Source organism: Chionomys nivalis, chromosome 2 (genome assembly GCF_950005125.1).
Source record: "Chionomys nivalis chromosome 2, mChiNiv1.1, whole genome shotgun sequence".
NCBI lineage: Eukaryota > Metazoa > Chordata > Mammalia > Rodentia > Cricetidae > Chionomys > Chionomys nivalis.
The window spans coordinates 125,950,680-125,967,149 of NC_080087.1; the positions used below are offsets into that span (position 1 = coordinate 125,950,680).

Here is a 16,470-nt window from a genome sequence, read left to right on the forward strand (position 1 = left end):
AAAAGCATCAATAAACTAAAGTGTATTTTGATAAGCAATCACTGATGCCCCATCTAATCATGTTTTCCTCAACCATTCCTTGTATTCTAGCCTTTCATTCAATGTAGAAAGTACTGTAAAAGATGATGAGCCATTTAGTGTAGCCTACTGGCTTAAGTGGCTGATTATCTTGGGCATAGAAAAAAAAGCGCTCAAATTTATTGAGACAAGAAAATTAAGTTTGTTTTATTAAAAAATACCACAATATGGCAGTTCCTCAGAAAATTGGGTCTTGATCTACCTCATTCTTGGCATATTCCCAAAAGATGCTCTATCCCATCACAAGGACACTTGTTCAACTATGTTCATAGCTGCTTTATTAATAATACCCAGAAACTGGAAACAACCTACATGCCTCACAAACAGGAATGAATAAAGAAAATGTAGTATATTTACACAATGTGGTATTACTCAGTCATTAGGGGAAAAATGACATAATGAAATTTGCAGATAATTGAATATACCTAGAAAAAAATCATCTTGAGCTAGGGAACCCAGACCCAGAAAGACATGATATGTACTCACTTAAAAGTGTATATTAGTTCTTAAGGATAATTACACTACAACCCACAAACCTAGGGAGGCTACGTAACATGAAAGATAAGCATGGATCGTCCTGGGTGGGGGAAATAGAATAGACTTTGCAGGTAGATTGAGGGGTAGTTGTGCATGGAAACAGAAGGGGTTAGGTTAGGGAAGGAAGGAAAGAGAGAGTGCAGGGAGAGGCTACTGGAACAGGGTGTCATTTAGGTGAAAACCTATTGCAGTGGAAAAGTTTCCTGGACCCTATGCAAAACCCTATTGAGAATGCTTGGTAATTGAGGATATGGAGTCTGAACTGGCCATTGTCAGTAACTTGGTTAAGGCTCCAAGTGGTAGGACCTGGATACTAACACAGCCACAAAAACTTTGACCCACTCATGACCTGTCTGAAAGGTGTACTGGGGCAATGGTGACTCAGATCATTTGAGAGCAAAAAACCAATAACTGGTCTAACTTGAGGCCCAAGCTATAAGAGGGATCCAATGCCTGATATTGTATGGATGGTCAGTAACTGGAAGATGGATCACTCACAGATCTAAGGTAGAACTAAAAACAACTGACCAAAAAATTCAATGAAATGGTTCCTAATAATATTTTCTATACCCAGAGACTGGTGCCTAGTTTAACTGTCATCAGAAAGGTTTCCTCCAGAGCACATAAAGAGACTCACAGCCAAACATTAAGGGGAGCTCAGGGAACCCTATATAACAGGGGAAGGAAGGACTGTAGGAGCCAGAGAGACCTATGGCTCCAGAAATACACGGCCCACAAAATCAACTAAGCTGGGATCATAGGGGCTCACAGAAACTGAAGAGAAAATCGGGGAGCTTGTGTGGATCTATTCTAGGTCCTCTTTATACGTGCTGTGGTTGTTAAACTTGGGGTGTCTGTGAGACCCCTAATAGTGGGATAGGGAGTGTCTCTGACTCAACTACTCTTGGGACTCTTCTTCCTACTGGATTACTTTGTCTAGCTGTGATATGAGGGTTTGTGTTAGTCTTATTGAATCTTGTTATTTTGTGTTTTGTTGATAACACAGGGAGACCAGCTCTTTTCTCAGATGAAAATGGAGTGTGATGGCCTACAATTGTGAACCTGTTCCACTTGATTGGAGGTCAGAGAGTTTGAGCTTATTTTTGCTATTTCAGAGTTGTTGACAAAGTTGTTGGTACAAACAAAAGATTCTGACTTAAGGTGTGGTTAATTAGTATTTGGGGGTATAAAGGTAAATCCACTCCACTTGGACCAAAGGTCAGATAATTCAAATCTATTCCTTATATCATGGTAATGAAGACTATTGCCTCCCCCTCCCCTTTTTGGAGTGAAGTATATAAGCATGTAGGGAAAAAAAGGATTTGGGAATCAGTATTGCTGTGGGACAATGGTCTGTACCCTGTCACTTGTATTTTAAATAAATGTCGTTTGGCCAGTAGTCAGACAGGAAGTATATGCGAGGAGACCAGGCAGGAAGTAGAGGTGGGGCAACAATTTTGGGAAGAGGGAAGTTTCAGTCTGTAGTCATTACCCAGACACAGAGGAAGCCAGACACAGAGCAAGCAAGATGTAACCACCTCGCGGTAAAAGGTACCAAGCCACATGGCTAATACAGACAAGAATTATGGGCTAATATAAGTTCGAAGAGTTAAGAAGAAGCCTGAGTTTCTTTTGAATTCATTGGCACAGGAAGAATCTTTCCAAACAGAACCCTGATAGGACAGATCAACAATAAATAAATGAGACCTCATGAAACTGAAAAACTTCTGCATGATAAAGAACATTGTCAATCTACAGAATGGGAAAGTTTTACCTTCTCTACATCCAACAGAGGTTTATATCCATAATATGTAAAGAACTAAAAGAAAACTAGATACCCAGAAAATAAATAACCCAATTTAGAAATGGAGTACAGATCTAAACAGAATTCTTAATACAGGAATATCAAGTGACTAAGAAACAAAGAAATGTTCAGCATCCTTATTCATCGTGGAAATGAAAATCAAACCTACTCTGAAATTTTATTACATCTTGAATGGGTAAGTTCACAAAACACATTACTGCTCTTACTGACAAGAATGTGAAATAAGGGGCACCCTCATCCATTGTCATTGGGAGTGCAAACTTGTATAGTTACTATGAAAATCAGTGTGGTGGTTCCTCAGGAAGATGGGAATTAATTTATCTCAAGACCCAGCTGTATCACTCTTGGCATATATCTAGAGGGTGTTTCATTCTACCAGAGGAAAACTTGCTCGGTCATGTGTATTACTGTTCTACTCAGCAAAAAATTGGGTACAATCTATATGTCCCTCAATAGAAGAATGGATAAAGAAAACACGGCACATTTACATAATAGAGTACTATTTAACAATTAAAAGAAGTGGATCCTGAGTGAAGTAACACAGGCTCAGAAAGATAAATATGGTAATATATTCACATATACTTAGCTATTAGCCTTCAAGTCAATTATAACTAAGCTGCAATGCATAGAATCTAGGAGGCTAGGTAAATAGTAAGGGACTAGGTAGGAGAAGCAGGGGGCAGATATATCTCCCTAGGAAAGGGAAGTAGAATAGATAGTCATGAATGGATTGGGAAGGGTACTGGAACAGAAGGATAAACTAAAGAGGTCCAGGGAGGAGAGGGACAATGGAGAGAATACAATGAGAGGTGGTTAAAAATTAAGGGCCGTTTGAGGAGTAGTATGAAAACCTAATACTATAAAAATCTTTGTAAAAAAAAGTGTGTGTGTGTGTGTGTGTGTGAGATCTAAAAGAAATTGCCAAATAATGGAGAAGATGGAGAAGAAATAATGGAGAAGATGGAGAAGCCATCTCTTGTCACTTAATGAGCTTCTAGTACCAGGTTGGGTTTTTGAGTGATTGGTCAAAAATGTATTATGGGAATCCCCAAAGCACCCAGACTGCTGCCAAAACTATAGGTTTTGTTTCACAGACTGACAGCAAGGCCCCATTGCTGAAGGCAGCACCTACACAACTTATTGAACATGAAGAAGTCAAGCAGGTACTTACATAGAGCCTTAAACACTACATGCCAACATGTCTAATACAGGAAGATACTCTGCCCGACAACAAAGAGAAACTTAAGTACCAAACCAGCGATTAACTCTTGGGTCAGCAATGATGTTTTGGCTGCAAGATATGCTAGTGTAATAGTGGCACAAGACTTATGGAAGGAACCAACCAATACTTGATATAACTGAGATGTAACCTACATTAACACTTCTTGGGAGATCAAGAACTGAGACTAGATACCCCAGGGACCTAGGGTTAAAACAAACAATACTGTTGAAAGAAAACAGCAATAAAATTACTCCTAATGATATTCTGTTATAATCCTAGACCTTGTTCAGTTATCGTCAGAGACACTTCCTTCTGCAGCAGATGGGAATAAATGCAAGGACCCACAGCTGAATAATATGTACAGTGATAGTCCTCAGTCAGCTCTAGATGGGATATCTCCATTAAGTTTCTCCACTTGGGGCTCAGGAAATCCAGGAAAGAGGAGGCAGAAAGACAGTAAGGGACAGGGATTGGAGGACAGTAAGCAAACAAGGACCTTTAAATCAGCAAGATTGATACACATATAAACTCACAAAGACTGATGCACCCTGCACATGGCTGCACTGGAGGGTGTCACAGAGGGGAAAGGAGAAATCGACACATCACATGCCCCCTCCCTAACCCATAAGCAATCTCCAACTGATAGCTACTTTTAATGAAAATTTATCGACACATCACATGCCCCCTCCCTAACCCATAAGCAATCTCCAACTGATAGCTACTTTTAATGAAAATTTAGTTTTCTTCAAGGAAGCCATACGAGATAAACAAATTACTCTTGAGGTTAGGCTGAATGGCCAGTAGTAGATGACCAACAAAAAATGAAACCAGTGGCATCCTTCAAGGTTTCTTGTCTCATGATGTTCTGTCAGGGCTTTTCCTCCTCCCTCCCTTTTTTCTTATTATTTTGTTAATATATATTTTATCTTCTCTCTTTGAACCATACAAGTCCACTGTGTACATAATATGGCTTTCAGTTTAGTGTCTTTATGGGATTCATGAGTTAGATAATAATGGGTTCTCTGTTTCTTGTGCCTTCTCTTGGGCTCTTTTCCTTTCATTTGCTTTGTTCAATTATGATGAATTAGTTTTGTTTCATATTACTATATTATATTTTACTATTATCTTTTAGTAGTCTGTTTTCTAATGAGGAACAAAGGGTTCTGAATGAAAGGGGAGGTTGGGGGAAAACTGGGAGAAGTAGCGAGAGAGGAAACCAGTAATTAGGATATATTAAATGAGAAAAAAAATGATTAATAACATCAAAAGAAAATGAATGAGGAATACAACCCAGAGAGGAGAGGTTCCAGCAGTGCTTTCCTAGACCGTTACATGCTGAGCCCTGAATGCTGAGGTGCTCCCCTCAGAGCACACAGCTCCGTTGTACACAGCTACGGTCTGTGAAACCCAACACTCCTGGGAGAGTGAGTCTGAACTGCAACAAGACAGGGCTCACACAGACAGGACACAATGTTAGCTCTTTTGTGATCTCTCAGTTTCTGTACTTCAAAGGCACTCAGACAGATCAGTTCCTGGACCTTACTGTCAAGTTAGGATCAAGTTATCTCTGGACAGATGCACAGTCCAGGCACCGGCTGGCACCCAGGTTGTGGACGGCTGAATGAGGAAATGCCAGCCATGCTGACCACGGCAACCCTGCTCTGACACAGTCCAGAATTGCATCTTGCCCTTTGTCATTCATGTTTTACTGTCCTGTAGACACATTGCTTGAGTAAAAATGCCAGTGGCCTTAATATTTTCACTGGTCTTGGGAATGACTGAATATCTACGCTGCAATTGTTTGAAGCAGTCCTTTAAACCAATCAGGGACGGAGACTTTTCATGCAAGTTTTTAGGAAGGTTTCATAATTTTTCACTAAATTTACTGTATTATATATCATTTTCTGACAGAAAAACAATCTTGGTTTCCAATTTTAATAAACTAGTTTTACAACTTTGAGAAAAAAGACATTCAACCCCAAAGACATAGGTTTCATGAGTTTCTAAAACTCCCTCCGCTTTTACAATCTCTTTCTGGTAATTATAAAGATTTATATCACACTCCTCATCCCCCACAGAACTCAGAGCAGATCTGTCGAGTTGGCTGGGAGACTGACTGGGAGGTCTCCACATTCATTACCTGTAATAATAAGTTGCTATGGTGAGTTAATGATTTAAGACTAGTAAATGCTTGACTGTGGAAAAAGGAAGCTTAAAACTAATTTATGGGAATATAATCCACTGGGCATTTTCCTATTTCCTCAGAAATATTTTAGAGGTGCCTCAGGAGTAGTTGATCATATTGAGGTGACAAAGGAGAATGGCTACTGCTTCTCTAATAAGAAAAGGAAATCATTCATCATCTTCCAGGTCCAGATCTTCCCTACACCTAGATAAGTTATCACTTATTATTAGGAAATTTATGTATTTTAATCATTAAAAGGAAGAATAACACCAGGAATGAAGCCGATGCTGCAAATCAAACAATCTGACTTTTGTCAAATCACACAGTTCTTACCATCACAGGGAGGAAAGAAGTAACGATTCTGGCCACCCTTTCAACACCTCATAAAATCCAACTATAAATGCTAATTTATATTAACTGTTTCGTGAATAATTTGAATAAAAATCAGTAATAATTCATGTTGGACAGGCAAATTATGACAAATAACTCTAGAATAACATATGGAGTTTGAACTTTACAATATGAGTCATTCCTAGGAAGGAGTTGTTGTGTTTTATTTTTTAAATAAAATTTAAAAATTGGAAACAAAGTCACCAGAACTAGTGTGGTTTTGGTGAAAGCATTGTTTGATTAGAATTGTCATTTTTATATGCATAATTTGACATCAATACTTTATTTGAAATTTCCATTTTATTTCACAATTTGAGTTATATAATTTTAACAATAAAATTTTTCCTTATTTACTGAAGAACCAAAAGCTGGGAAATTTTCATCTTAAAATCAGTTAGAGCACTGATTCTCTTCAAAATACTAATCAGTTATTGATAAAATGAAAATGAAAACACAGTCAACTAGTCTTCAGATTTTGTAAATCTATGTTTAAAATAATAATTATGCTTTTTTCTCTTTTCTTTATTGCAGTTTCTTTCTGCTTGGGGATCAGTAAGATGGTCAGTATGTAAGGGAAGCCCAAGGCCCAGAGTTTCATTTCTGAACACACGATGTGTTAGGAATGAATCAACTCTGAAAAGTTGTCATCTGACAACAGTCACATGACATATATAGTACTCCCAGCACCACAGACAGGTGCATGTGCAGGTGGGTATGTATGCATGCACACACGTATGCACACACGCACACAAACACACAATGTAACAACTCTCTTTAATCCTGAATCTCAACATTTTCAAAGTTGTACCTATTACCTAAAGAGTGGCTACTAATAAGAGTGCTTATGCTGATTAGCCGGGGAAAGGGCAGGTGATTGACTTACTGTACGTGCATCCCACACAGACAAGGTCTTGTCTGCAGAAGCAGTGAGAAGAGTGTTGGAGAAGGGGAAAAACTCAATGCTGTTCACAGAATCGGTGTGTCCATATAATGTATATCTGCACCGTTCACTGTAGAAAGGGAGTAAGAACAAGGATTTAGGACTTTGTATCTAAATGTTGTTATTAGCACCGCCTATGCAATACTAATAAAAAGCAAACCCAAGAACTGAAAAGCATCAACAGTTTAAAAATAGCAGAGACACACATGTGCACATGTGGGCGTTCATATACACATACATTTATAATAATAATATATTAGGCATAGTGGCACATGCCTGTAATCTAAGACTCTGTAGACAGAGTAGCCATGAGTTCCAGGATGGAATGGGTTACAGACTATCAGAAATAATCAAAGAACAGTTTCAAAGAAACATTTTATAATCACGTAAGCACTTAAAAATAATTAGTAGGATCAAATACATTTAAATTACCTTCAAATTATGGAACAATTTGTGATGTTACTTTACACTACTTTTAACGGAGTTTTTAGGTGCATGTGTAGAGGTCAGAGGGCAGCGGGCAGCTTCCAGGAATCCACTCTCTCCTCCCACTGTTGTGAATTTTATCGGTCATCAGCCTTATCACAATCATTTTTATCCACTGAAAGTTTTACTGGCCCTATACTGTTTATTTATGCCTTGAAATAAATACATAAAACTTGTCTCCAACTAATAAAAGAACATGTTATTGTAAAGAAAATCTCCCACCAATCCCAAAGGTCAAGTCTACTTTCTTTGGCCACCATTTTCATACTTGGTTCCTCAGTCTGTCTCTACATTACAATGACTGGTCATACTTTTGGAAAATACTCAGATCCAGTTTCAAACCCGAAATATTTTCTTCCAATTGATCCATGATGGATCCAGGCATTGGCGAGTTAATGTCTGCGCTGGTAATTGTAATTTGTCTTTAGGGATGAGAATTTAAACAAGTGTTTTTCAGAGTGTTTCATTCAGACTAGCAGTATCAGCATCACTTGGGACTGGATCCAAAATGCAAATTCTCAGCCTCATCTCAAACCTATTGAATCAGACGTTCTGGAGTGAGGCCCAGCAATCTGTTTTAGCAAGCACTCCAGGGAATTCAGATGCACGCTGACGTTTGAGAGCCATTGATCTGAACTACAGGAAATGAGTGGGGAGGAGAGGCCACTGTGTCTTCACCCTTTGCCGTGTTATGGATGGACTGTCACTCAAAACAGGACATGCACTGGGAAGAATCACCTTCATCTATTATGGCAAATCATTTTAAAATAATGTCATTTATAAAACCATTGCAAAACTAGAGAAAGTGGAATCAGTAAAGATAAGTGCTCAGAACAGTGAAATCAGCATATATGCACCACCAATGACCTCTGACCTGTCTATGCACCTCCTCTCTGGCTTTGCTATGCCTCCTGTGATCATAAGATGTGGTGGGCCAACCTGAGCCAGAGGCAGAAGGCTGTATGGCAGTCCTGACCTGGACAAAATTCAGCAGGACAAGGGGTTGAGTTGACTCTGGGTGGCAGATTTCCTCCTTCGGCAAAGAAAATGGATTAACTGAAAATACCTGGATGTTCAACACATCGCTACTGTAAAAGTCTTTAACTGACTCCTCAGTTGCCCAAGGTACTAGCTGGGGACATCTCCCTGGACACCTGGGAGCCCCTCTAGAGTCAAGTCTCTTGTCAACCCTAAGATGGCTCCCTTAATTAGGATATATACTTCTTTGCTCCCATATCCACCCTTCCTTTATCCCAATCATCCCATTCCCCCAAGCTCCCCCCATCCTCCCCTTCTTACATTTCTCACCCCATTTCCCCTTACCCCCTTCCCACCTCACCCACTGGTTCCCAGTTTTTGCCCGGCAATATTGTCTACTTCCCATATCCTGGCGGATGACTACATGTTTTTCTTTGGGTTCATCTTCTTATTTAGCTTCTTTAGGATCACAAATTATAGGCTCAATGTCCTTTATTTATGACTAGAAACCAATTATTAGTGAGTACATCCCATGTTCATCTTTTTGGGTCTGGGTTACCTCACTCAGGATAGTGTTTTCTATTTCCATCCATTTGCATGCAAAATTCACCTATAGCCATACTGACGAATATCTTGCATATCACCTTAGAACCTTCATCTGGCGATGGATGGAGATAGACAGAGACCCACATTGGAACACCGAATTGAGCTTCCAAGGTCCAAATGAGGAGCAGAAGGAGGGAGAACATGAGCAAGGAAATCAGGACCGCCAAGGGGTGCTCCCACCCACTGTGACAGTGGAACTGATATATTGGGAGCTCACCAAGGCCAGCTGGACTGGGACTGAATAAGCACGGGATGAAACCTGACTCTGAATACGTCGGACATTGAAGGCTGATAAGAAGCCAAGGACAATGGCACTAGGTTTCGATCCTACTGCAAGAACTGGCCTTGTCGGAGCCTAGCCTGTTTGGATGCTCACCTTCCTGGACCTGGATAGAAGTGGGAGGACCTTGGACTTCCTGCAGGGCAGGGAATCTGGACTGCTCTAGTCTCCAGAGGGAGGGGGAATGGAGTGGGAGGAGGGGGAGAAGAGTGGGGAGAGGAGGAGGGGAGTAGGGGAGGGGGGAGGAAAATGGGGGGAGGGGGAGGGAAATGGGAAACGGGGAGGAGGCGGAAATTTTTTTCAACAACAACAAAAAATAAATAAATAAATAAAATAGTTATAAAAAAGTCTTTAACTGAGTTTGACAATAGAAAATAGAAGGACAGAGGTTGTTTTGAGCCTGGTGCCTCAGAGATATTAGGAAAAGTTTTCTCCTCACTTTGTAAATTTTGACATTTTCTTAAGATATCAAGAAATATTAAGTTATAATCTGAATTTGAATATGGATTCAAGTTACTCCCCCTTTGCATATTAAAAGAAGTATTATGCAATATATCATTAATAAAAAATAAAACTATTAAAATTCAAGATTATTCTGTATTAATTTACCTTCAACCTTTCCCCAAGTCCTCATGTTCCCACTTTACTCAGATCTTGTCTTTTTCTACTTCCCATGTAGATTAGATCTATGTAAGTCTCTCTTAGGATCACCATTGTTGTCTAGGTTCTCTGGGATTGTGATTTGTGGGCTGTTTTTTTTTTCTTTATGTTTAAAAACCACTTATGAGTGAGTACATATGATATTTGTCTTTCTGTATCTGGGTTACCTCACTCAAAATGATGTTTTCTAGATCCATCCATTTGCCTGCAAAATTTAAGATGTCATTATTTTTTTTCTCTCAGGAATATCTTATACACTGTGTTATCTACTGGGATTGGCATGTATCAACTTATTTTCGATATTTATAATGCTGTATAAATCCTAGATTTAGTTCCCTACACTTTTGACTCTTTTTTAGTATGGAAACACCTGCATGCTAATGACTGTTGATACATAAAGAGCATTCAGATTTATCCTTCCTCCTGGAAGGATAATCTACAAAGTCTATTCAGATGTATTGTACTCTCCAAACTTCTCACCAAGTTTATCACTTATTTAAATACCAATGTTCTCTTACAATTTTGTATTTTAAAATATAGTGTATGAAACATGTTAAACTTCTCAGGTCTCTTCTTTAGCTCTAAATGATCAGAACCCCAATCTATGTTAGTCTCCTTTAAGTCTTTTATGGAACAATAAACATGCTTTCCTAAGATTCAGACTTCCAATAACTACAAAAAAGAAATATAGTGATTCTCTTCCAACAAAAGAAAGATATAATAAGATGTATATTATTTAGGCCATTCTTTTCTAGTATTGAATTAAACCAGTGTACCATGGTCTTATATGAGAGAGAAAGGGGTAAAAATATCTCAATACCCACTATTTTATGACCATGACATTATACTAAGAAATAAAGAAATAGAAGGCTTCTGTGACAACCACCAAAACACAACAGCCTATACAAGCCATTACAGAGAACTCTTAGAAAATGTGATGAGGATGTTGTAGTGTAGCTCTCCACAATAGATGGCTTCTGGCAAACATGACGGGGGTCAGAGAAAGCATTCAGTGTTTTCTTTAAGGCCTGACCACTTGGGATTTGACCATACTCCGTGAGTATATGGGCAACACAAAATGGACTTTTTAAAATTCTTTTATGAGAGGTGGGGAGAGGAAGGTGACAAGAGTTGGGGGTGGACTTGGGAAGACTGGGAAATTAATGTAATCAGGGTGCATTCAGTGAAATTCTAAAATTATTAGGAAACATATAATGTTAGAAAAAAAGAAATATGGAAATAAAGACTCATAGAATTGAATCTCATGAGCATGGAACAGTGAGTCTACTCTCTAAGTTACAGTAGACTATTCTCTAGGAATTCGCAGTGTGGGAATTCTATGTAAAAGGAACTGAGCTGAGATTGGCAGTAGTTAGTATGCAAGGATCCATCATGAGTTGTTTAGATAGGATTTCCTCAGACTATGATTTCACAAGGTCTATAAGGAATCCCTTCTCTTCCATCAACGACAAACAATGACGCCAAGGATAAAGGATTTTCAGAAGGGTTTAGAGTTTAATTTTTAGCCAGAGTGAATTGATATTACTGAATATCCAAGCCTTTCACTTGGGATTAGAGAAAAGCTCTACTATGGGAGCAGATATTAGATTCATGAATTGATCTCAAGTCAACAGCATATTTTATTATCAAATATTAAAACTATATGTGAAAGCACATTAACCAGAACAGAACCCTGCCTTCTACATGAAAATTGTCTATATACAGATTTATATTCAAGAGGAACATCTTGTGTATATAAAAATTGCTATGCATATGAAGATATAAAAAATAAGAGCCACAATCAAAAAAGAAACATTAAAGAAACAGATCTTGAACTAATTTTTGAAATCAAAGACTTCAAAAAATATTTTACAAAATGTACAAGTATGTAAATGAATATGTAGTTACAGTGCTTGTGGAGATAATCTCCTAAGATAAAGAAAAATGTTAAAATTGAGGGCTGATGAATAATAAGTACAGAAAATTAAAAAATCTTTGAGTAAACAAAATATCTGTTTAGATACTTCAGAAAAGAATAAAAATGCAGAGTTTTAATCATCAGTATGAAAATATGAGAATGTTTAACATACATGTACTTGAGTTTGCAGAGAAGGATAGAGTACTAAGAAACATTTTTGAGAAATAATGGCTAAAATTGTTTCCAATTTAAAGGAAAATATAGTTCTGATGCAATTTTTTAACTCCAATAACAATGTTCCAAAGAATATCATAGTCAAAATGTCAAAGCAAGGCATAAAACAAAACAACAACAACAAATTCCGAAGTTGTCATAGATAAAAGAAACAACATGGAAGGGAACAAGGCTCCAATGGCAGGCGACTTCTCACCAGAAGAAGAAAAAAGAAGAAAGGGGGGGGGCAGGCTTGTGCTTTCAAAAGTGCTGAATTTAGGGATTCAGCTAAAAATACCTTTATTTATGAAGATAAAACAAAATTTCAGATCAATGAAAGCTGAAAAAATTGATCGCTAGGAAATCTTTCCTACAAGACTTGCTGAATTGAAGTTATTCATACTGAGTGAAAATGGCACCAGGCAGAAACTTTAGTGTATGAAAAGAAGAAAGGGAACTGAGGTGATCAATACATGAGCAAGCTAAAATGCCATTTCCCAATTTTGATAACTACTGGAAAAGGAAATATAGCAAAAAAGGATATAGGTATAAAATATAGGGGTTTTTCCAAATAGATGCAATTCATTGTATAAGAATTATATTCTAACATCAAGATGTTTTAATATAGAATTTGTCTTTACTTATATTAAAACTTCCTCTATGAATGAGCAGTTCACAGATACCTATTCTCTTCACTTTGACCATATGTAAGTTTCTAATGAGTACTGAAAACTGCATTGATATGAGTATTAAGACACAAATTAGAAAGCATTTTAATGCTATGTTCATTTATCAAAATAATAGTAGGTTCACCTGAGGCTATAAATGGCACGTGCACACTCACACACACAAGCACACAGGCACGCACACACACACACACACACACAGAGAGAGAGAGAGAGAGAGAGAGAGAGAGAGAGAGAGGGAGAGGAGAGAGAGAGAGAGAGAGAGAGAGAGAGAGAGAGAGAGAGATTCTTTCTTCCAAGGATCAAAGAACATTGTGGAAGAGGTAGAAATGATTGCAAGAACCAGAAGTTGCTGAAGCCTGGGGCAAAACAGTGTTTTCTGACTGTGAGAGAAGTGTTGTGCTTATAAACTCACAGACACTGTGGTCGCCTATACAAGGGATGCCCGAGATGAACCAGTCAACACTCCAGCAAGGTTGGATGAGAGGCTAATGAGCCCTCAGACCCAGCAACGGAGATGTTGACAACTGGTGGCTACTGGAGGAGGAAGAATCAGTTTCCATTAAGGGTGCCTGGCTCTGAGGATGGAGATTTGAGACAGAAATGTCCACTCTAAAAATCTCAACACTGTGATTCATAACATCCAAGGCACCTTCTAGCTTATTTATAAAACTTTATATCTTAGCTATTTTAAATTCTTCCAGGATTCTGCACTTAAGTGGAATAAATTAAAGCTATATCCACAGTTTTACTTCCAAATAAAGACCATTTTTAATGAAAGTATGTTGCATTAGATGAACAATATGTAAAAATATGTAATCACAGAAAATATTCTCTATTTGAAAATATGGAACTCAATTGACTATTCAACAAAGTTGTTGATGTCTAAATAAAATCTACTACAGATTCTGCCTCAACTACATAGACAACTTCTCTGCAAAATTATGGGGAGGATGCGAGAGTAAAAATCAAATGACCTTGGGGCATCATTCAGGCAAGTTTTTGGTCTAAACTCTGAAGAGTAAGCATATAAACATAATATCTTTTCTTTGGCCATAAACCTGAATTCACACTAAAGGCAAATTCCTGACAAGCTCAAATCCAGTGATATTATATATTCAGGGTTTGTTTATCCATGATTTAAACAATCAGGAGTAAAAAGGGTTTGAAAAAACTGCATATATAATGGATAGTAATTTGTACCTTATTATATGAACAATAAAGTCTAATGAGTATATATACAGCATTTACATTATACATCTCTTATGTAGGTTACTTGCTATGTTACACTTTAATTTACTGTGACAAAGTGCTTAGCATTATAACATGATAGCATTATAACATTAAAAAGTGGATAGTTTAGTTTTGGCTCCAGATTTTACCTTATCCTAGAAGCTCATTGCATTGCCTAGAGGCTGAGGTGAGATTAAAAACCATGGGTAAATAAGCATGTGAAAATGGAGACTATTCACTTCAGGAGAGATGGATGAGGGGATAAAGACTGAGCTAGTGTGCTTTTCCCATTCCCCACTTTATTTTATCAGAGTCCCTAGCTCATAGGATGAAACTGCCTACATCTAGAGCAAATTGTTTCCCTCCTCACTCAGGTATCTGTGGATTCACCCTCAAAGATGCACCTTGAGAAATTGCTAACCTCCTAGATCAGCGGATCTCAACCTTTCTGTGTCCTTCACTACAATCTCTCATGTTGTGATGATGACCAACCATGGAATTATTTCTGCTGCTACTTTATGACTGTAATTTTGTTACTCTTATAAATCATACTGTAAACATCCTGACCCCTATATAAAATGGTCATTTGACCCCCAAAAGCGTCATGACCAACAGGTTGAGAACCACTGTCCTAGATGATTTTTAATTCAACCAAGTTGACAATCAAGATTAATTGTTGCCAATGCCAATACTATGCCATTTTATATAAGAGATGTATGTTCATATTTCTGTATGAAAGTAGAAATATGCATCAGGTGGAGGTAAAGATGGCAGAGTAGCACACTCTGATAACAGCAAGAAAAAAATAATTGAATAACAAAACCCAGAAGATTAAAATTTTAAAAAATCAAAATGACAATTTAAGGCAAAATAAAATAAAGGCTAAAGCAAATAACTTTAAGACAAGTTTCTCTATTTTACACTATGGTTTCTGGTGACATTTCTTGCTTACTGTTCCAAAAATTTACACACAAGAATGTCAAGTTAAATCAGCCCTTTTTATTTGTGACTTCATATTCACAAATTTCACTGCTTCCTAAAATTAATTTCTCTTTTGACCAAGCTCTAGTCAAAGTCATCTGAGCCATCTTCAAAATTAGTTTCATTTTTGGCATATAAAACTATTATCAGGAATATGGTTCCACTCACTGTTTTTGCCATCACAAAAAGGCTTAAAGATTAAGCGAGTTTGCAATATCTCAAGGCTTTCCTAGATGGCCTCTCCAAGTGTCTGACAGAGAAATTTCAGGGCTGTGAAAGAGTTCACTTTCAAGTCCAAACTTGATAAGCACCTGACCACTCTCCCTAACAGTTTACTAAAAAAAAAAAAAAAGCTGTCATTCTCCGTATTTCATGTGTGTGTGTGTGCGCGCGCGCACATGCATGAGTGTGTTTATACAACACTGAAATATCTTTATCAAATCTCATCCTTTAAAACATAATCATCAGCAAACCTTACACTTAGATATGAGTAACAAATTACATTGCACAACAGGATGTAAATGGAGGTGGATTGCATTTCATTTGTTTCCTAGCTGTCCAGACTGAATAATGACACAGAAACTGTGTTAATTATAACACTGCTTGGCCAATAGCTTAGGCATATTCCTGGCTAACTCATATCTTAAATTAACACATTTCTACTAATATGTGTATTGCCACAAGGCTGTGGCTTACCGGGTAAGTGTTCTGTGTTTGTCTCCTTCAGCAGCTCCATGGCATCTCCTTGACTCCACCTACTCTCTCTATATCTCTTCCAGCCTGGCTATATTCTGCCCTACCATAGGCCAAGCTTTATTCATTAACCAATAAAGGCAACACATATACAGAAGGACTTCCCACATCAGCAGGGTGATAATTGATCAAGATAACTGGTTTCACATTTTTAAAAGAACTGGGAGAAAGAATTTTCAATGTCTTCACTAAAAAGAAGTGAAATGATACACATTTGAGGAAATGGATATGCTTATCTACTTTATTTTTTAATTAAATTAATTAATTAATTAGTTATTTTCTCTGCTTCTCAGAGAAAATAAATCCTTTCCTGAGAAATCAACTAAATCTGTCCCATCATCTCCCTCACTGAGGCAGTACCAAGCTCCCCCCTACCGTGCCTAGGCTGAGCAAGGTATCTCTTCATAGAGAATGAACTCTACAAAGTCAGTTCATGCATTAGAGTTAGACCCTGGTCCCACTGCCAGTGGTCCCACATACGTACTTTAAACTTTGTAAA

At 37.8% G+C, this 16,470-nt stretch overlaps 1 protein-coding gene across 1 annotated transcript in view; it reads right to left on the reverse strand.

The window, feature by feature from the left end:
* Positions 1 to 16,470, reverse strand: part of Spag16 (sperm associated antigen 16) — a 931,645-nt gene that overhangs the window by 344,408 nt on the left and 570,767 nt on the right. Inside the window, exon 14 of the mRNA XM_057761301.1 lies at positions 7,121 to 7,247. Within this exon, the coding sequence (XP_057617284.1) occupies positions 7,121 to 7,247 (127 nt within the window). The remainder of the gene's footprint in view (positions 1 to 7,120; positions 7,248 to 16,470) is intronic.